The sequence below is a fragment of the Macaca fascicularis genome, chromosome 10 (genome assembly GCF_037993035.2).
Source record: "Macaca fascicularis isolate 582-1 chromosome 10, T2T-MFA8v1.1".
Classification (NCBI taxonomy): Eukaryota; Metazoa; Chordata; class Mammalia; order Primates; family Cercopithecidae; genus Macaca; species Macaca fascicularis.
In genome coordinates, this window is record NC_088384.1 from 68086263 (window position 1) to 68108840 (window position 22578).

General features: G+C 42.8%; 1 protein-coding gene and 1 long non-coding RNA gene across 6 annotated transcripts in view; one reads left to right on the forward strand and one right to left on the reverse strand.

Moving 5' to 3' along the window:
• The window catches only part of SLC24A3 (solute carrier family 24 member 3), a 503791-nt gene extending 496202 nt beyond the window's left edge, over positions 1–7589 (reverse strand). For 3 of the 5 annotated variants that reach the window (XM_005568241.5, XM_015457749.4, XM_015457748.4), the window contains exon 1: positions 6464–6945. In XM_005568241.5, the coding sequence (XP_005568298.2) occupies positions 6464–6914 (451 nt within the window). In that variant the 5' untranslated portion in view covers positions 6915–6945. Of the gene's footprint in view, positions 1–6358 lie in introns of all 5 variants that reach the window. The other 2 variants (XM_065522715.1, XM_074004677.1) reach the window with 1 other exon arrangement.
• The window catches only part of LOC141407891 (uncharacterized), a 42648-nt gene continuing 25229 nt past the window's right edge, over positions 5160–22578 (forward strand). Inside the window, exon 1 of the long non-coding RNA XR_012419101.1 lies at positions 5160–6218. This is a non-coding gene — a long non-coding RNA (uncharacterized lncRNA). The remainder of the gene's footprint in view (positions 6219–22578) is intronic.

The window sequence follows — 22578 nt, forward strand, 5'->3', positions numbered from 1 at the left end:
AGGATGAACATCAGGGTGTCCCCCAAAGACAACATGGCCACTCTAGCAACTAGTAAAGAGCCTGCCACTTGTTAAATGAACAAACGGGTGAAGGTCCCTGTGTCTTACGCAACTGGGGTCCAGACAGGAACTCCCTCAAGGGATCCCACTGAGAGAGTTTCATGAAGGAACAGTCTACAAGGGTAAGTGTAGGGCTGGGAAACCAATAAGGGATAGTGTGGCCCGTCCAGGACTAGCAACAGCAAGGAGCATTGCCTTTCCAGGTTGGAAGTGGAACAGGAAGAGAACAGCAGGGGGAATCTTAGGACACCTGGAGCCCATCGCCACTTGGTTCATACAAAACCTTATTCCATCTGGGTCCTTAATACTTCACATTCTCAAATCCTATAGGATAATCCTGTTTGTGAAACCATTGCAAACAATAAATATAAATAATTGCCAAACAAGCTCTACAGAAAAAGCAGGCGAAAATGGGCCAGAAAAAAAAAAACTCCAAATTACCTTCCTGGCAGCACAACCCATTTGCTTTGCAACTTTGGGAACATTTTCTAACCACCCCATACCTCAGTTTCCCCATTATGAAAGTCTATGTACTATTATGCCTCCAAAAAGTTCTTTTGCTCAAAGAAAAGAAACCTCCATACAGAAAAAGAAGATTGCCAAAATTTTGTCCTATCAGCCAACTTCCACCAGGCCTCGGAATTCTCAGCAAATAGCTAGTTTTGCAATTCTTTTAGCTTCGCCAACCCTCCAGGGTGAAGAGAAAAAAAAAAAAAAAAAAAAACTTCCCACAAGGATTTGAGGCTTGCAAGTGGAGGAAATCTTTGAGAAAAATCTGGGTTGATGAGAAGCTAAGAAAAGCCAAGAGGAAAGAGACATATCTATATATGTTTATGCAAAAAATAGAAAAGGTTGAAAAGCAATGTGTTTCTAAAATACTGCCTCTATGAAACCAACCTTCTGTTACTCCTTACTCCTCAGTTAACTGAAAAAGGCAGGGTGATTCCCCGTCTTCTATTCATGTCCTCCTCCGCAGAGGCTGGAAAATGCAGCAGCACGCAGCCCTGACGTAGGTGGACTTGGGTTCAAACCCCACCACTGAACAGACACTAGGCACTGCACTCCCCCTTTCTTCAGCTCAGTGCTATCCCATGAGAAATGGGTAACGATATTGAATCCGCTGGACTGAGAGCAGAATCATGTTATCAATGGCAAAACCTTCAGTTACTTTTGCTCATGGCAATAAAATCCATGTCAGCCAATGGGCTCCTAACACAAGATGACTAGTTTTTATCACAGGCACTGTAGTTCAGCGATCAAAAGAGCATCTTTATTTAACAAATACCTTTCACACTTGCCTCTGTATTTAAGATATTTATATATCTTCTGAGCTCCTACTATGGGGCCAGTGACTGGGGTACAGAGGTGAGGAAAGTTCATAGGGTCCCTGACCTCCTGGAGCCTAGAATCTGGGGAAGAGGAGATATCAAGCAAATCATGACCAAATAAACACATAATTACTAACGGTGATAAACGCTATGAAGGGAACATATGGTGTATTCAGACAGAGAAATGGAGGGACCCAGTCAGGAAGATCTCGAGCCAGGTAGTGAGGAATTCACTAGCCATGGTGGACAAAGCAGTCCAGACAGTGGGACCAGCATGCACCAGGAATCTGAGATCAGAAGAATCATAGACCTTTTGAGGAGCAGAGGAAAAGCCAGAGTGGTGATGTGTGGAAATAGAAGGAGGAAACAAAGCTGGAGATTCCAGCAACCCTCACACTGGGCCATAAGAAGGATTAAACAGCTGTGGTCATCGCCATAGGAGGAAGGGGCAGCCACAAGGGCAAAGACGGGCTCTCAGCTCTGCAATTTAAATTTGCAGTTCAAATACCCACTGCAACCTCTTTTTCAAATACCACTTCTAGATCCCACACCAGCTAAAATAAGCAGCAATATTTTCATGAGCGGAAGATATTTCAAAGATAATATACGCATACATACATATGTCTGTGTGTACGTCTGTCTATATATGTTTGTATGTATGCACATATGTGATATTCACCTTAGCCACCTTGGGAAATGTCTACATTCACTACTAAGTTACGATCCCTTCGGATCCTCGGGTTTTTAAAAAGGCAGCCACAACATTATCTCCCACAGCAGAGGCTCTTATAACGTGACCCTATACTTCTCCACTGAATGACTGCTGGTATCTATGCCCTTCTCCTTCAACGTGGGCTGACATCTCACACTGCTTTGACTAACAGAAAATAGTGAAAATGACATTCTGTGACTGTGACTTCTGAGGCTAGGATATAAACATGCCATACATTTTCACCTTGTCCTTTTGGGATACCTGCCCTCGCGACCTAGATGTCATGCTCTTGGGGAGTTCAAAGCGAGCCACGTAAAGAGATCACATGGAGAGGCCATGTGTGGGTGTTGTGGTTGGCAGCCCAGCTCTGAGGGTCCAGCGAACAGCCACGTCGACCCCAGGTGTGGGAGAGGTGTCGCTTCGGACGACTCCAGATGCAGCTGTCAAGCCACCCAGCTTCGCAATCTTCCCAGCTGAGGTCCCAGATGTAATGGAGCAGAGACAAGCCATCCCCATTACCCCTAACCAATTCCTGACCCAAAGTGTCCATAAGCAAAAAAATTAAATGGCTGTTTTACACCACTAAGTTTTGGGGTGATGTGGTATGCAGCAACTAGTATAGAAAGTATCTCAAAGTATATACATACATACATACATACACATATGTACATATGTGTATGTATATGTAGTGTATATGCATGTGTGTGTATTTTTTTTCTTTTTTTCTGTTTTTGAGACAGGGTCGCACTCTGTTGCCCAGGCTGGAGTACAGTGGCACAATGATGGCTCACTGCAGCCTCAATCTTCTGGGCTCAAACAATCCTGCCACCTCAGATCACGAGTAGCTGGGATTACAGGAATGCACCACCACACCCAGCTAACTAAAAAAAATTTTTTTTAGAGACGGGGTCTCACTCTGTTGCCTAGGCTGGTGTATATTTTTTCTTAATTACTAATGACCTCCCTGAGAACCTTCTAGAGAAAAAGTCTAGAATTACTCCTCAGTTAGAATCCCTGGGCTTTATCCACACTACTTCTGGAAAAAAAAAAATGGCTGGGTAGTTTACGTCAAAGAAAAATAGAACACTTTTAAACCACTCAAAATATCCAAAAGTAATCTATTCTCATTGCAAAAAGGAAAGAAAATCCTCCTCAGCAAATCTAACACCTTATTTTAATTGGCTTTGAAAAAAGAGATCAAAATGAGATCTTCATCCACGACAACTAAATAGGGCAACTACAGCTCATTGCTTTCCACCACTGAAGGCTCATGCCTCTGAAAAGAGTGTCTGCAGATTAAATAAAATAATACCTATAAGGTTGGCATAGCGCACTGCCTGGCACATAAGAGCCCACCAAATTCCAGTTATTATTATTGCTTTTGTTGTTGTTAGAATTAACATTTTTCTTGATTCCAGCACTAATTCTTCCTGACCTAAATTAAGCAGACCTCATGTTACACCTCAGCAGAAAAGAATCAATGTAGATTCTTACTGCATTTAACCAAATACTGAATACAGTATATAACCAAAACTTTTCAGTACATAGCCAAATCTGAGTTTCGTCAGATGTCTAGAAAGGGATCTCGAATTCCGTATGATTAGAAATGTTATGTTATGAAACATTATATAAGATAAGTATCACACGTCTCTATTTTGCTTTGGTAAAAGAACTGTCCTTTAAAGAAGGAAAGTAGAAAGTAAGGAAGGGAGCAGGAAGGAAGAAAGAATGAAGGAAAGAGAGAGGAAGGAAGGGCCAACAGAAGGAGGGACGGAGGGAAAGGTCAATATGTGTTAGAAAACAAGCTTCTGAGAAGTTACATTTGACAATCATTGCATGGCTTTCAAAGTGACTAAATGAAAATATTACTTTTGATCATTATGAAGGTACCCCCTATGGGATTAAATAAATATTACAAAGCTACACCCAAATGGTGGTCTGAATACAAGAGGACAGAGTTGGGAAAAAAGAACCAGGTTACCTCAGGTTGGTTTTTTCCTCTACTCTTCGAATGCTGTGTGACTTTAAGCTAATCACTCAGCCTCTCTAAGCCACAGGGTCTTCAAAACAATGCTCCATTCCAAACTTCAGTATCCGTAAAAGGACCGCTAGGTAGTGTGTGCCCCAAGTTTCCAGGGTAAAAGTCACCATTCAAATGCTTAGGTGTGCCAAATGACAATTCCCCATGCAAAATTATCATTTGCAGATTCACCCTTTAATTAATATGTTAAAAAGTATCTCGAAAAACCTGTGTGTTGCTGCAAAATACTACTGTGCATCACATACTGAAATCATCAATACCTAATGGAAGAAAAGTGATTGGAGACCATTTCAACTCACATGTCATTGGGGGGCAACACAGGGAGGCTGGCTGGCATCCTCCTTAACATTGTTGGCTTTTGCCCGTTAGATCTTCAGTTATTGGGGTGTGGAGGGGTCCTAAGACCAACAGAGATGAGAAGGGAGGAAGAGGAAGTGAGAGGAAAAAAGAATATGAAAGGTAGAAAGGAGAAAGGGACAGAAGGAGAGATGGGGAAAGGGCTGTGCTATAGAACTAAATCTGAGTCAGTGGCACCTGAACAGAAATGTCACTGCCAGGGAAACCATTTCAAAATGACATTCCGGTCCCCAGGTTTCAAGCTTGCAGAGTGTCTGGCCCCATCTCCCCCCGCCCCCAAATCCCAGCTTTTCAGGGCCCAGGCAGCCCCCTGTCATTGACTGACTTAAGGTCCACCCTTCACCCAGAAAAAAATGTCTTTTACGTTCTTGAAAGTGGTGGGAACTCCATGTCTCATAGAGTCCCAAAATATCAGAAAAAATGGCCAGCATGTAATCCACTTGGAATAGCCCTTTCCAAAGGTGGCATGAACTATAAACTGGTTTTTCACTAGAAAAAAAAAAAAAAAAGGAAAATAAAAAGGGGATTAGCGAAAACCCCCTTAGTGAGACTCTCAGTAGACTGATGTCTGGCAGATGTGAATCTGCCCTGGGAGAGATTCTGCTTCCCTCACACCGGCACGGCCCCCTTCCTGATGTCAGAACCCAAGGCTACGGGATCTGAGATCCAGGAGAGCAATGGAGAGAGCCGTGGAGTCTTCAACAGCTTCACTGAAGACCAAGACGGACTCTCTGCTATTACCATATATGATGAAGTCCGTCAAGCGGTCTGCTAAGACCTGAACGAAGACTGACGCCTGTTCAGCTTCCTCACCAAGCAGGAGACCAGCCAAGCTGGGGGAAACCCCTTTTTAAATTCACGGCACCTTTGAAAATATTTTATAGTGACTATCAAAATGTCTTTATTCTGCACCTCATAACACCTTGCATTAGAGCTACGTCGACCTTAATACCACAGCACACATACTTGTGACTGTTTTTTTGTTTTGTTTTGTTTTGTTTTGTTTTGTTTCTTTCCTCACAATCCTTTACACGGTTGTTTCCCCACGAATCGTGCCACTTCCACAGCCGGGATATAAAACCATTTTACAACAGTTAGTCTCTCATGTCTTTCCTTCGTTTTTTAGACAGCTGAATCACAGGGTAGAAACTGTTTCAGCAGACAACTGTTCTGAGCACACAAGATCTATTTCAGCTCAAGAAAGGCCAAGGACAAAGACAAGACAAAAGTTGTGGGTTAAAGGGCAGACCCTGCGCAGAGCACCGGGAGAGGAGCGGACAGTGTGATGCGTGGTCCACTGCAAACCATTTCTTCCACAGCCGTATCTCTGCAAAAGGGACTGCTAGAGAATAAGTCCCTGTCTTCCCAGTGAGTGGTCATTTTAGGAGAACAAGTCCTCTACTAGCCCGTAGCTGGAGGGCCAACACTTTTTCCCTCCCCGAAGTTCCCGGCACCTGTTCTGAAAGGGGGGGTGAAGAGCTCTCTACTCGGGCCGTCCCGCCAGCTTTCTGTATGGAGAACATACAGACAACTGTGTGTTAAGCAGTCACCTTGAATCCTTCAGCAAGCCGAGGAGTGTACAGGTGGTCACCTGCACAGGAGCCGGGTTTACCAGCACAACTTTATCCCTGGCCTTGGGGCTGATGGAGGGCAAGACTCCCCGCCACCGCCACCAGCAGTCCCTCCAGCTCGCGAGTAAGCAGCGCACAGGCGGGCACAGGTAAATGTTCCCAGGTCGGCCAGGCGGCCAAGCCTGCCGGCTGCTGGCGCTCAGGGTCCCCACCTCCCATGCCTCTGCGTGGGGCAGGGGGAGTCCTCGTGCCCGGCACCCCACTCCCCCCGCCAAGCCAGCCCGCTTACCCCGGGGCTCCGGCCGGGCCGCCCGCAGCAGCCCCGAGCCCGGCCCCGGGAGCCCCGAGCCGCCGGAGCCGCAGCGCCCACTCGGGGCAGGCAGCGTGCACTCACCCTTCTGCTCTCGCAGGCTCGACAGCGACCAGAGCAGCAGCGCCACCGAGGCCAGGAAGCAGAGCTGGCTCAGCAGAAGGTCCCTCCGGCGGCGGCGGCGGCGGCGGCGACGCGCGCGGTCCTCGTCGCCGGGCGGCCGCATCCTCGGGCGGCCGGGCGGCGGCCTCGGCGGGCGGCGGCCGCTCCTATCGCGGGCGGCCGCGGCGGGGACGTCGGCAGGAGGCAGCCCTGCGCGCAGCAGCCGCGCGTCCTCGCTGCGCTCCCACCCGGCCGCCGCCTCCGCCTCCTCTTCCTCCTCCTCGCCGCTGCCCGTCTCCTCGTCGTCGCCCTCGTCGTAGCTATCGCCCAGTCCCTCCTCCCCTCCCTCCTCCTCCTCCTCCTCCTCCTCCTCGCCGCTCGCCCGCGCCGCCGCCTCCCGGCTCTCGGGGTCCCGCTCCTCCTCGCGCGCCATGGCTCCCACGCTCCGCGCCCGCGCTCGGCCTGGGGCGGCGGCGCGGCGGGGGCGGCGGGGGCGGCCGGGAGGCGGGGGCGGCTGGGGCAGAGGAGGAGGAGCGGGGGAGGACCGACGGGAGGAGGGCCCGCCGCTGGCCAACTCCGCCGGTTGGCGAAGCCACCCCGGGCTGGCTCTGGCCTCGCCGGCTGCAGGAGCGCCTCGCGGGGCCGTCCGCCTATTCCATGGTCCGCGTGCTGGGGGCCGGGTCCGGGCCGGAGCGAACAGGGAGCATTGAGAGAGCTGGGAGCATGAGCTAGCGCGGCTCCCGGCAGCCTGCAGCGGCGAAGCTGGTCGGGCCGCGGTTGGCGGGGGGCAGTGCCTGGGACACAGCCCGGCGCTGGCCGGCACGGCGGGGAGGGGGCGCGCGGGGAGGAGACTGGGCTGGGTAGGGATCCCTGTGTGCAGTTCTTCAACCCTTCCGTGCCAGGGGAAGGGGGACGGCGCAGGGGCCCCCTCTAGGGGAGCACACACGCTGCCTCCCAGAGGCCGATCTTCACCAAGAAGGATTCGCTGGAAACTTTCGGAAAAACCGAGGGGCTCTTCAGCCTCCTCTCTACTTGCTACCTGGAGTCGGGGCGCCGCGAGTGCACTTGGCTGCCCGAGCCCAGCCGCTGGCATCGCCTCTTCTCGCGGGCCTCCCGGGTTTCCCTCTGCCCCCTTGCGGGGATCCCCCTGTGCGCCCGACTCGGGATCTGGAACAGGCCTTCCCAGTGGCTGTTGGTTCCATAAGGGTGTCCGGGCTCCCCCCTCTGGCCTGGGCTCACACTTCGCTTTCTATTCGTGCTGGACGAAGCCCAGCACTGTGGCTGATCGGAAGTGGGGACGGCGGGCAGGGTCCCTGGAGAGGCGGCCTGAAGAGGCTCCTGGCCTTGTGCAGGTAACAGCAGCCTGCCCTATCTCCGACGTTAGAGCCTTAGTCCTCCCATTTTCCCCATTCCAGGTCTCCTGCCCCTCCTTGCTGAAGGTGTGGGCTGCCTTAGAGATGGCTGGGCTCACGACCCTGCAGAAGGTGCCCATTTGAAGGGGACCCCTGGCCATCCCAGACACAGCCCACTCTCCCTCATTGGGCTTCCTTGGATTATTCCCAGATGCTACCCTGGGGCTGCTGGCTGGGCTGAGGAGGAGATGCCGTTGTGGTGGGGCTGAAAACAAAAGTCCTTGTTGAGAAAGGGATCACCTGAAACCAGGTGTCTGTCTGAGTGACTATCTCCATGGAATGCATTCAGATCAGGGAATCTGGCTTCATACCCTAAGGAGGTGGGAAGGAAGCAGGGAACCTCGTACAGGGCTCCCCAGTCTAGGTCAGGGAGGGCCCGCAGAGTTCAAAGGTGTCCCCACCTGTGACTGACCTTCTACCACCCCCCGCCACCCCAATCTCCTCCCAGACAATTCCTGACAGCATCTGGAGACAGCAAGGTCACCGCAAAGGGCAAAGGAAGTGGTCATAGGTGGCCGCCTTTCCACAGAAAGGCCATTTCACCCAGGAAGACCAGAGACTTTTCCTTTCTGGGTATATCATTTATTACTGCTGTTCTCAGCCTGGCATCTTCCAGACACTCAGGGTACCTCCCCCACAATGCCTGAGTGGTTTTCCCTTTGCTTTGGCTGCAGATACTAAGGAGGATGTAAAAATATGAGTTCATCCATGCTGGAGCGTGTGGGGAGAATTCTCTAGTTGTGTTATCTCCATCAAGCTTTTGGAGACACAGAAAAGAAAGTTTAGTAGGTGAGAAGAATTCAGCTAACCAGGAGAGACACTCAAATTGTGTTTTCTAGTGAAAACGAGGGAAAATAAAAGGTGAGAGAAGGAATCTGGAATTAATTGAGTTAGGAAATGAACACCAGCTCCAGGGCAAAATACCATAGGCTCAAGGAATTGTGTAATCTGGTGATGGAGGGGGGAGTTAGGAAGGGAGCCAGGAGGAAGGAGAATAACCAGGAATTGGCAATTTCTTGGAAATTATCTCAGCACCAGGAGAGAGAGAGAGAGAGAGTGTGTGTGTGTGTGTGTGGTGGGGGGGGTGGAGGGAGAGCACTCCTGTGACACATAGAAATGATGATTGGGTTTCTATTCATTCTGACAGATTTTGGAGTGAAGGGCACCATTAAAGTAAAGCACAAAGAGCAATTCCTTGGGCGACCAGGCACCACCTAGGGAAGAAAGGTGGGGATCCTGGTCCCTAGGCTGGCAGCAGCTGAGACCTGGTAGGTTCCTCAGCCCACCAGGTGATGGCCAAGTGAGACAGGCCTCAGGGGCTCCTCTCCAAAGAAAACAGTTATTTTTTCTCCTACCTGTCTCTTCCAGTGTTTGAAAGCTCCCCCCAGAAACTTAACTGTGAAAGGAGCAAGAGTGGGAATGAAGAATGTGCTCTGATACTTCAGTCTGAGAGTATTTCTTGCCTGGAAAGAGAGAGATCACTCCCAGATGTGTGGGGGTCTTCACCCTTTCAGGAATAAGACAGGTGTATTTACAGAGCACCTCCCCACCTTGGGCTGGGTGCCAGGGTCACTGTCTACTCCCCCTGATTTGACCTGCCATAAACATTCTGTTTTCAGGTCCATGCAGAGACCTTGACTGAGGTGGTGAATAAAGGTGGTTAGTCTTTCTCACAGTTCTGCCTTTAGGACAAAGAATAGAAAGCCTCCCGTGACTATATTTGCTAACTCTCAGCCCAGGCCAGATCACCCACCAGCCAGTGAATGGGACCTCATCTGTGCCCAAACTAGGTGCAGCTCGGTGCCCTCCTGTGCTATTTCCAGCTCTCCAGCCTCCTCCTGCCACCAGCGCCCAGACCTTGTGGAGCAGTTTCCAGGACAAAGCAAGGTTATGTCTCCATAACACCAAACATTCCCAGGTGTGGCAGGCAAGCCGTTGATTTACAAGAGAGGAGGAGAGAGGAAGAGAAAATCAGAAAAGCCACTTTCTTGGTAAAGAGACATCAACTCTCACCATTGCTGTTCCATAACACAAGGAGACCTGGCCCATGCTCAGAGGGGAAAGACCCCTGGGTGTTCATGGAAAACCTTTAAGCACAGTGAGACCTAATGTTAGCAGATGGGAGGATGAAAGGGAGAAATTCCCCCATGGAGTATGCCTAGAACAGGCCTTGTATACAGCATCCCCGTCTTGCCTAGAGACTTGAAGGGCCAGGCTTCCTGTCATTGCCTCATGCAAACATAGCCCAGGAAGCCACTACACTGATAGCACTGATCACCTCCAGACAAATCCGCCTGCGCCTGTGCAGTCACATAGACTTGGACAAAACCCCATCCTTACTAAGGAAGACCTAATAACTTGTGTCTTCTCACCCCCATTCTTGTCCACCGTCTTTATCAAAAAGCCAGGAAAGCTGCTTCTTCAGACACTTTCTTAACTGGCTATATTTTGAAGGACAAAAAAAAAAAAATTGCTCTCTTGAGAGTATTGTGTCTGCAAGGTGAGCTCACATTATTTTCGATGTTCAGTTTATGACTGGAGTTCAAATAGACTGCTTCTTTTAAAAGAGTTTTTAATTTTTAATTTTCTTTTTTGCCCAACTGTGTGCATTTGTTTGGTTTTTAACTCACCACATGAATATGACTATAGATTTTTTTTTTTCCTAGTGGACCATTGTCAGATTCACAGTTGCCTTTAAAAAATATTTGTTGGCCAGGCACGGTGGCTCACGCCTGTAATCCCAACACTTTAGGAGGCTGACGCGGGTGGATCACCTGAGGTCAGAAGTTCGAGACCAACCTTGCCAACATGGTGAAACTCTGTCTCTACTAAAAATACAAAAAGTAGCCAGGCATGGTGGCGCATGCCTGTAATCCCAGCTACTCAGCAGGCTGAGGCAGGAGAATCGCTTGAACCTGGAAGGTGGAGGTTGCAGTGAGCCGAGATCACGCCACTGCATTCCAGCCTGGGTGACAGAGCGAGACTCCGTGTCAGAAAAAAAAAAAAAGAAAAAGAAAATGTGTTGAGGTATAAGATACATGAGGCAAAACGTACACAGCTTAAGCATTAACTCAATGACTCTGTATATGTGTATTCATCCTCATAGGTTCCAGACCAAGGCATGGAACATTTCCTGCTCTCCCTGTAAGTCTCCCTTGTGCCAGCCCCTCACCAGGCAGTAATTCCCCAGAGATAGTGCCTCTTCCCAACCCTGTACCCTAGATCATTGTTGCCTGTCCTTGAGCCTCAGATAAAGGGAGGCTGCTTTTGCCCATCTTTGTTTTTGTGATGTCTGTCCACTGCGGTGTGTGTAGCTGTGGTGTGTTCTTTTTCACGCTGTGAAGGTGTAGGTTGTTTTTACCTAATGCTTCAGTTCCCTTCCAAGTTTAGTATAAGCCAAGAATAATCAAACCACTACATATGGATCAGAGACAAATGACCTCCCAGATTAGCTAGTTTTGTAAGGAACTTCAGTTGAAATTGAAACAGTCATCAGCTGCTTCTCAAATCAGTACATAAGGAGGAGCCCAAGGGAAACTGCAGGACAACAGGTCCACTGGGAAACTTCAGGGGGCCAAGCTGTCAAAGACAAGCACAGAAGAATTCCTGCAATGTACATTAGAGTTTGAGGAAACTTTTAATGGCAAAAGTCAGTACAACCCATTTCCTTTTTCTTCTAAATCAGAGGAAAGTAGAATAGGTTCCATCAGGAAAGATTCACACCCGGCCATGACAAACTCATGGAGGATCCTGTCAATCAAATTCCTTTCTGCTGGGCAGAAAAAGTTCGTGGGAGCTTCTTAGTAATGTGCATCCCCAGCCCTATCCTGAGGACGTGGGACTCAGGAAGCTCAACAATCTGCACTATTTACAAGGTCCCAAGTATCTTTTCATATTAAGGTTTGAGACCTGCTGTTTCAGAGAAAGGGACAGCTTGGCATATATTTTTTGGTAAATCCTGTAGGGAAAGTCTAAAAAGCAAAAATATACCATCCAGCTCCTGTCTGTCGATATTTTTAATTGTCTTGTTTGGGGTGTTTGGAAGAAATAAAGACAGAGTATGCAAACACACCCTGTAGCTATGTCTATATGTATTTCCTTTTTCACACGAGTACTATGTTTCTTAAAGACTCCTGTAAGAAATAATTCAGAACCCCATAAATAATAAAAAGATTAAAATTTTTAATCCACAGAGGACAAACGTTAAGTATTCACGATTTGAGGAATTTGTTCATTCTATCAGGATCATTCAGAAAGAAAACATATACATGCCACTAATTTAATTTTGCCCTTGTAAGCTTGGGCAGACAAGGTGCTGAGTGTGGCAGAGGAGCCTGGGGAGAGCCCTGAAGGGTTATTTTTGTGAACATACAATTACTAGGCTTAGGAATCCCATGTTTTTAATCAAGACAATAGATCTAAAAAATGTTTTAGCATTTTTAAATTTCAAAACTTCATCCTGGTAGACCATGATATACAGTATATCTTAAGTGAAAAAAAAATAAGTTACAGTAAGAATTGTATAATCCCATTTTTGTAAAGTTAAGCAAAATCATCTCTGTTTCTCACTCAATCTCTGATTACTTTGGGATGTGGGATTACAAGATTTGGGTTGGGGGTCAGTGAATGAAGAGGGACTTTCACTTTTTATTTTATACTCTTCTATAGCTTTAAAATTATTTTTCTTCCATCAGTATGTCCAATTTTTTTAATTAAGAAATTAAAGAAAAAAGAATCTGTTCATGTGTCAGCAGTTAAGACAAGTTGACTTAAATGAAAGAAATTGACATGGTTTGACTTTGGCAGGGTTGAGCATGAGGCTAGGCTGGGCCTCCAGGCCTGCCTTCCAAGGAGCCACTCCTCCCAGCCTTGGCTGGCAGCTCTATGCCCGAGGCTCATTCAGAGGAACCCTGAGATGGCAGGGGGAGGGCTGCCCACCCCAGGTGGTCTGCTGTGGTTGGCTGGAGCAAGAAGCTGGTATTCTGATTCTGATTTGGCCACAGATCTAAAGTGTAGTCCATTCCTCCCCTGCGCCTCAGTTTCCTCAGTGGTAAAAGATGATGCCAACCCTTCCACAGAAGGGTGCTTTGTGGCAATGTAGCATTTTGAAAATACAGAACATTCAGAGGAAAGAAATGCCAATGTCACTTGGCTCTTTGTACTTTAGACAGCCCTGTGTTATTCTGATGGGGATAATCACAGCAAACCCCTCTTGCCCAAGGCCTCAAATCTGACTGCGGAATCCATTTCAAGCCCAGTTCAGCTGTCCAGTGCAAAAACTTGAGTGGTAAATACACGACCCATCACCAAGCCGTCATCCCCAGAGAGACCTGAGGCTAATGGGATGGTCTCACATTATACAGTGCTGTGTCTATCTCCTTATCTCAGTTCATCGCCCAGGTTTCCAGACCCAGAATTGCAGAATGACTGGGTCCAGACGCTCTTCCTGGGATCGCTGTGGCGGTGCGCCCCCTGGTGGCAGCGGTAAATCTCCTCCTGGGGGATTTCTGTGTGCCTGAGAGGAGGTGTTTCCTACCTGCCCTTGACTGGTTCAGCTTAATCTTTGACTTCACAGCCTCTTTTCTTTCCACATTTCCACTCAGGTGACATGTGACATTAAGATGACTGGTGTGTCACATGCAGCTCTTCCTGTCTCCCAAGTTTGTTTCACTGGCAAGAGTTTCTCAAATTAAAGAGTTCCTTTAGGTACTTAAATACATCACTTTAAAAAAATTAAGTCCCTTTCTTTGAAAGTCTTTGCCAGAAATAGACAGGACTCATGCATAGCATTTTCTTTCCTGTCATTTAAGTTCTTGGTACTCCAAATGTTTTCCCTGGACCAGCGGGCACTAGGAGTTAGTGGCACGACCTGGGAATTGGTTAGAAAGGTAGACTACTAGGACCACTGCGTTAGAACTTGCATTTTAACAAAATCCACAGATTGAAAAGCATAGATTTGGTTGATATTTCTTCATAAATGAGATGACTAGGAATTCATAACTACCCGTATTTACAGCTAACTATATGTTACAGCACTCAAGATTACACATACCTTTTCATTTTTTCAACTTTCCATGTTTCATTTGCTTTTAAACACCTCTTAAATATGGAAAACCACCAGAACCAAATTCCCAACGTTTAAGCATTTAAAGTAATCTACAAGCAATAGCTTCTAAAGTCTCCAAGGAATAAGAATTCCAGCTACAGCATTAGTAATTCCAGCTTACATCATTTAGCTGTGAATAGCAAGACACCCTATTCCATATAAAATAGAAAAGAAAAATTTCAAAGTTAAATCCCACATCATTGTAAACTATGTTAGTTCAACAATACCAGTGCATATAATGCATTTTAAACACAAAACAGGGTTTTAAACTTAAACTCTGATGAAAAGGTATCATAAGAATTTGAGAACACCTTGGTGAAATCATTTTTAATTTTTCAGAGTGTTCCTACCCATAGTCAGCATTAGTCATGTTCTCATTAAAATACCATGTCCAAAAATATCAAGTTTTTGAGCAAGATGACAAAAATTATTAAAGGAATAAAAATTAGTCCTTTAAGATGCTAAAAACTGGGTATAACAATTTTTTTTGTTTGTTTTTGAGATGGAGCCTTGCTCTGTTGCCCAGGCTGGAGTGCAGTGGCACAATCTTGGCTCGGTGCAACCTCTGCCTCCCAGGTTCAAGCCATTCTCCTGCCTCAGTCTCCCAAGTAGCTGAGACTAAGGATACATGCCACCACGTCTGTCTAATTTTTGTATTTTTAGTAGAGATTCAGTTTCACTATGTTGGCCAGGCTGGCCTGGAACTCCCGACCTCAAGTGATCCTCTCACCTTGGGTACAACAATTTTTGTTTAACTTTTTATTTTGAGCTAATTTTGGCCTTACAGAAGTCATAAAAATAGTACAGAGAATCCCAAGGGGCCCTTCATGGATCTCATCCTAATGTTATCAATTTGTGTATGTATGGTAAAATAATGAGAGCTACAAATTAACATAGCAACAATACTACTAACTAAACTACAGACCTTATTCAAGTTTCATAATTTTTTCCCCAGTCTTTCCTTAATGGCTTTGACACTTTTGAGTACGGATGATTTGTTTCACAAATGCCCCTCAATTTACTTTTGACTAATATGTTCTCATTATCTGGATGAGTTTATGCATCATGGCAATGAAATTATGCCACGTCCTCCTCATCGCCTCATACCATGGGATTTCTGACATCAATATGTCTTATTACTCTTGTTAACCTTGACAACATGGAGTTAATATTTTGGGAAAGGTACTTTGAAGCTATGCAAATTTTATTTGTCTTCAAAATTTCACCCACTAATTTTAACATCCATTGATGAATCTTATCTGCAACAATGATTACCACGGTATTCAACTGTCGTGTAAACAGTTATTTGCCATTTTTTCTGAAGCATTGAATGACAACTAGAAAAGAGAGCTGTGCTCAAACAATGAACAACAAGGAATGGGTAGAGGAAAACAGAAGGGCCCCTCTACAAGTTGTATTTCCTTTTTTTGTTCTTTGCAGAGACAGGATCTTGCTAGGCTGATCTTGCACTCCTGATCTCAAGCAGTACTCCTGCCTCAGCCTCCCAAAGTGCTGGGATTATAGGCATGAGCCACCATGCCTGGCCCAGTTTGTATTAATAGCAACAACAGCAAATCCTAAGGAGGAGGAAAAATATGATTTTCAGACTTGTCATGTTATGTTATTGGAGATGTTCAGTTGTCAATGAAAAAAATTTTAGACATGTAAAGAAACAAGAAAGTATGACCCATAACAACAACCACCACCAGAAGTTAACATCCATTGTCTCTGGGGAAGCCCAGATATTGGACATACTAGACAAATACTTTACTTTTTTTTTATTTCAGTAGGTTTTTGGGGAACAGGTAGTGTTTGGTTACATGAGTAAGTTTTTAATTGGTGTTTTCTGAGATTTTGGTGGACCCATCATCACCTGAGCAGTGTACACTGTACCCAATGTGTAGTCTAGACAAAGATTTTAAGTCAACTATTTTAAATATGTTTGAATAATTAAGGAAACCATGTCTTTAAAAGTCTTACAAAATAGAAACTTTCAATAAAGAGATAGAAACTGCTTTTAAAAATAAGGCAAATAGAAATTCTGAAGTTGATGAGTGCAATAACTGAAATAAAAAATTCACTGAGGTTTTCAGCAGCAGATCTGAGCAAGCAGAAGAAAGCATCAGCAAACTTGAAGACAGATCAATTGAGACTGTGTAGTTTGAAAAAGAAAAAGAAAAGAGAATGAATAAAAATGAATAGAGCCTCATACCTGTGATGCAACATATGCATCACAGGAGTCCCAAATGGAGAACAGAGAAATCACTTGGAAGAATATTTAAAGAAGTAAAGCCCCAAAATGTTCCAACTTTGATTAAAACGTTATGCACCCAAGAAGTCCAGTAAACTTCAAGTAATATAAAGAGATCCACATCTAGACACATTTAAATCAAAGTGTTGAAATACAGAGAGAATATTGAAAGCAGCAAGAATTAAGAGATTCTTTATATACAATGGAGGCTTAATAGTGTTAACAACTGACTTCTCATCACAAACCATGAAATTTAGAAGGCAGTGAAATGACATGTTCACAGTGCTTAAAAAAAGAACTGTCAACCAAGAATTCTACACCAGTAAAGCTATTCTTCAAAATTAAAGAAGAGGTTAGACATTTCCATATTTTTTTAAAGCAGAACTGGCAGACTTGTCAACAGATGAGGAGATAAACAAACCTGTCTTGTCAACACAAAGACACACACACAGGAATATCATTCAGCATTAAAAAGGGAGCTCCTGCTATTTGCCACAATGTAGATGAACCCAGAGGACGTTTGGCTAAGTGAAATTAGCCAAACACAGAAAGAAACATATCGCGTGATCTCACTTATATATAGAATCTTCTTAAAAATTTTAAATATACAGAGATAGGGAGTTAAACAATGGTTTACTGGTCAAAGACGGAAGGAAATGAGAAGGTATAGGTCAAAGGCTACAAAGTAGCAGATATGTGGGATAAATGAGTCTAGATCTAATGTCCAACATGAGGACTATCATTGATAAAATTGCATTGTATTTGGGATTTTTGTTAAATAAGTAGATATTTACCCACTCTTGTTACAATAAAAAGTAACTATATGAGTTGATATATATGTTAATTTGCTTCACTATAGTAAGCTTTCTCTTTATATGTAACCCATACATCATATTGTAAACCTCAAATATAAACAATAAAATCCATTTTTTAAGTAAAGATATACTGAAGGGAGTCCTTCAGCCTGAAATGAATGGACACTAGAGAGCAACTCAAATCTACATGAAGAAATAACACTGGTAAAGGTAACTACATGGATAAATATAAAAACAGTGTAACTATCTTTTTGTTTGCAACTTTTTATACTATCTAATTTTAAAGACTATTGCATGAAGCTATAATTACAAATCTGTGTTGATGGGTATACTATGTATAAAGATGTAATCTTGATGACAATAACAGCATAAAAGAGAGGAAGGAAATGGAGTCATGTCAGAGTAAAATTTGTATACACTCTTATTATTAAGGTGATGTTAGCTGAAAATACAGTGTTAAGATGTTCTTTGTGATCCCCAGTTTAAAGTAAGTTTAAACATTAGTAAAATAAATGACAATAGAATTAAAATGGTATGCTATGAAGATTTCTACTTAACACAAAATAAACTAACAATGGAAAAATAGAGGACCAAAAATGACATAGAGCATATAGAAAACAAATAACAAATGGCAAGTATAAATCCTACCTTATCAATACTTACATTATGTGGGAATTGATTTAAAACTTCAAGCCAAATGCAGAGATTTTCACAATGGATAGACAAAAATGTAAGATTCAAGTATATACGATCTACAAGGGCTACACTTTAGGTTAAAAGACATAAACAAGCAGAGAGTGAAAAGATGGGAAACAATGAACTGTGCAAACAGTAACCAAGAGTGACCTGAGTGGCTTAAAAATATCAATCAAACAGACTTTAAGAGTTATTACTGAAGACAAATGACATTTTATAATGATAAAAGTGTCAATCCATCAAGAAAATATAATTATTCCAAACATATATGTGCCTAACAACAGAGCTTCAAAATACATGATGCAAAAACTAATGTGATTGAATGGAGAAATGGTCAAAAACAATAGTTGGAGACCCCTATAGGCTACTTTCAATAATGGATAGAACAACCAGGATGAAGATCAACAAGGAAATAAATTACTTTAATACTTTAACAACACTATAAACAAACTCTACCTAATAGACATCTATAGAACAGTCTTCCCAAGAATGGCAGAAAAAAATATATTCTTCAAAAGTGTACATGAAACATTCCACAGGTCAGACCATATATTAGACATCCCCCAGAAAAACAAAAAACAAAAAATAAGAAAAGGATTGAAATAATGCTAAATACATTCTCCAACCAGAATAGACTGACACTAGGAATCAATATCAGAAGGAAAATGAGGGAAATTCACAAATCCATGAAAATTAAACACAGATAAATAAATGGGCCAAAGATGAAATCAGAAAAAAATTTTAAAAAATATTTTGAGATGAAAATACAAACAAATGCAGCAAACCAAAATGTATGAGATGTAACTTAAGCAGTGCTCAGACACAAACATACTCTAAGATCGACTACATGGCTGGTCATAAAGCAAGTCTCTACAAATTCAAAAAAAAAAAATGTACTTATACCAGCTCAGACTACAGTGGAACGGAATTAGAAATCAATATCAAGAGGGACTCTCAAAACCATACAAATACATGGAAACTAAACAAATCGCTTTTGAATGACTTTTGGATAAACAAAAATGTGAGACAGAAAATTATTTGAAACAAATTTAAATACAGGCAAAATGTACCAAAACCTCTGAGATGCAGCAAAAACAGTGTTAGGAGAAAAGTTTATAGCATATAGCGATAAACACCTATATCAAGAAGATATAAAGATCTAAAATTAACAACCTAATGTTACACTTAAGGAACTAAAATAAACAAGAACTGAATCCAAACTTAGCAGAAGAAAAGAAATTACTAAAATAACAGCAGAACTAAACAAAACTGAGCCCCCCCAAAATTTACAAAGGATCAGCAAAATGAAAAATTGTTTTTTGAAAGATAAACAAGATTGATAGACCACTAGCTAGACAGATTAAAAAAAAAAATCTAAATAAGCACAATCAGAAATGACAAAGGTGACGTTATATTCAATCCCACAGAAATACAAAAGATCCTCAGTGACAAAAAAATCCTGCAACCATCTCTATGCACATAAACTGGAAACTTTAGAGAAAATGGACAAATTCCTGGAAACACAAAACCTCCCAAGATTGAACCAGAAGGAAATTGAAATCCTGAAAATACCAACAATAAACTATGAAATTTAATCACCAATATAAAAACTTACCAACCAAAAAAAGCCCTTGAACAGATGGATTCACAGCTGAATTCTACCAGACATACAAAGAAGAGATGATACCAATCCTGCTGAAACTATTCTGAAAAATAGAGAAGAGATTCCTTCTTGACTCACTCTACAAAACCAGTATCATCCTAATATGAAAATCTAGCAAATACAACAACAAAATAAAACTATAAGCCAATATCCCCAATTAACATAGATGCAAAAATCCTCAACAAAATACTAGCAAGCCAAATCCAGTAGTACTTCAAAAATATAACCCATTACTATCAATTAGGTTTTATTAATGGGATGCAAGGATGGCTCAACATACACAAATCAATAAATTGATTAACCACATAAACAGAATTAAAAACAAAAAATATATGATCATCTCAATAGACACAGAAAAAGCATTCAATAAAATCCCAAATCCCCACATATTAAAAACTCTTAACAAACTGGGCATCAAAGGAACACAATTCAAAATAACAAGAGCCATCTATCACAAATCCACAGCCAACATTATACTGAATGAGCAAAAGATGGAAACATTCCCCTAATAACTGGAACAAGACGAACATGTTCACTTTCATCACTCCTATTCAACATAGTACTGGGAGCTTTAGCCAGAGCAGTCAGACAAGAGAAAAAAATAAAAGTTTGTCAAATAGGAAAAAGGAAGTCAGATTATCACTCTCAACTGACAATATGATTCCATATCTAGAAAACCCTAAACATTTCACCAAATAACTCCTAGTGCTGACAAACAACTTTGGTAAAGTATCAGGGTATACAATCAAGGTACAAAAATTAGTAGCATTTCTGTACACCACCAATAATGTTTAAGCTGAGAATCAAATCAAGAACACAATTGCATTTACAATAGCCACAAAATAAACTAAAATACCTGAGAATACATCTACCCTAGCATGTGAAAGATCTCTGCAAAGAGAACTACAAAACACTGCTGAAAGAAATTACCAAATGGAAAAACATTCCATGCTCATAAATTGAAAGAAGCAATATCATCAAAATGTCCATGCTGCCCAACATGATCTGCAGATATAGTGCAATTCCTATCAAATTATCAACATCATTTTTCACATAATTAGAAATAACTATTCTAAAATTCATATGGAACCAAAAAAGAGCCCAAATAGCCAAAGCAATCCTAAGAAAAAGAACAAAAACAGAAGCCAGATTACATTACCTGACTTCAAACTATACTACAAAGCCACAGTAACCAAAACAGCATGGTACTGGTAGAAAAATAGAACCCAAATATAAAACTGTGTACCTACAACCAACTAATCTTTGACAGAGTTGACAAAAAGAAACTATGGGAAAAGGACACCTTATTGAATAAATGGTGCTAGGAAAACTGGCTAGCTATATGCAGAAGAGTGAAACTGCACCTCTATCTCTTACCACAAACAAAAACCTAGGAAATACTCTTCTGGACATTGGCCTAGACAAAGAATTAAGAATTAAGTCTTCAAAAGCAATTGCAACAAAAACAAAAAGTGAAAATTGGTACCTAATTAAACTAAAGACCTACTGCACAGCAAAAGAAACTATCAACAGAGCAAACAGACAACCTACAGAATGGGAGAAAATATTTGCAAACTATGCATCCAACAAGGTACGAATATCCTGAATTTATAAGAAGCTTAAACAATTCAACAAGAAAAAAAAAAAAGCAGCCCCATTAAAAACTGTGCAAAGGACATAAATATATGCTTCTCAAAAAAACACATACAAGTGGCCAACAAACATAAAAAAAAGTGTTCAGTATCACTAAACATCAGAGAAATGCAAATCAAAATCATAATGAGATACTATCTCACACTAGTCAGAATGACGGTTTTTAAAATGTCAAGACCAGGCGTGGTGGCTCACGCCTGTAATCCCAACACTTTGGGAGGCCAAGGTGGGTGGATCATGACGTCGGGAGATTGAGACCATCCTGGCCAACATGGTAAAACTCCATCTCTACTGAAAATACAAAAATTAGCGGGGTGTGGTGGTAGGCACCAGTAGTCCAAGCTACTCAGGAGGCTGAGGCAGGAGAATCGCTTGAACCAGAAGACGGAGGTTGTAGGGAGCTGAGATCATGCCACTGCACTCCAGCCTGGGTGACAGAGCGAGACTCCATCTCAAAAAAGAGAAAAAGAAAAAAAAAATGTCACAGACATTGGCAAGGTTGCAGAGAAAAGGAAACGCCTACATATTGTTGGTGGGATTGTAAATTAGTTCAGCCACTATGGAAAGCAGTTTGAAGATTTCTCAAAGAACTATAAATAGAATTAATATTCTATCCAGCAATTCCATTACTCAGTATATACCCAAAGGATAATAAATCATTCTATCAAAAAGATACCTATACTTCCATGTTTATTATAGTGCTATGTAATAGCAAAGACATGGAATCAACCTAGGTGCACATCAAGAATGGATTGGATAAAGAAAATGAAGTACATATACAGCATGGAAAACTATGCAGCCATAAAAAAAACACCAAAATCTTGTCTTTTGCAGCAACATGGATAAAACTGGAGGCCATTATCCTAAGTGAATTAATGTAGAAATAGAAAACCAAACACTGCATGTTCTGACTTACAAGTGGGAGCTAAACATTGCGTGCGCATGGACATAAGGATGGGAAGAACAGACACTCCAAATAGACAGTCCTTTGGGGTACTCCAAAAGGGGGACAGATGGAGGTGAGCAAGAGTTGAAAAACTACCAATTGAGTACTATGTTCACTATCTGGGTGACAGTTTCAATTGAAACCCAAACCTCAGCATCACACAGTATATCCATGTAACAAACCTGTACATGTACCCCTTGAATCTAAAATTTTTTTAAAAATTTAAACCAGATTACATGTTTAGAAGAAAACCATCCCAAAGTCAGTAATCTTGCCAGGAATCAAAGTGCCTAAGAGTAAGGCTTTAGAGTCGGAATGTCTGGGTACAGATCCAGGTACTGCTGCTTACTAACTTTGTGACTTTGGCCAAATAACTTAATCTCTATGTACTCAAGAATCTCCATTCATAAAATAGAAATAAAAGCTTTGTACATCTTATAGGGTGATTATGAACATTAAGTGAGATAACACAAGTAGAGTGCTTGGCAAGATACCTAGCAAATAATTCTAAGTACTCAGTAAATGTTAGCTGTGATTATAATACTGATTTACTGT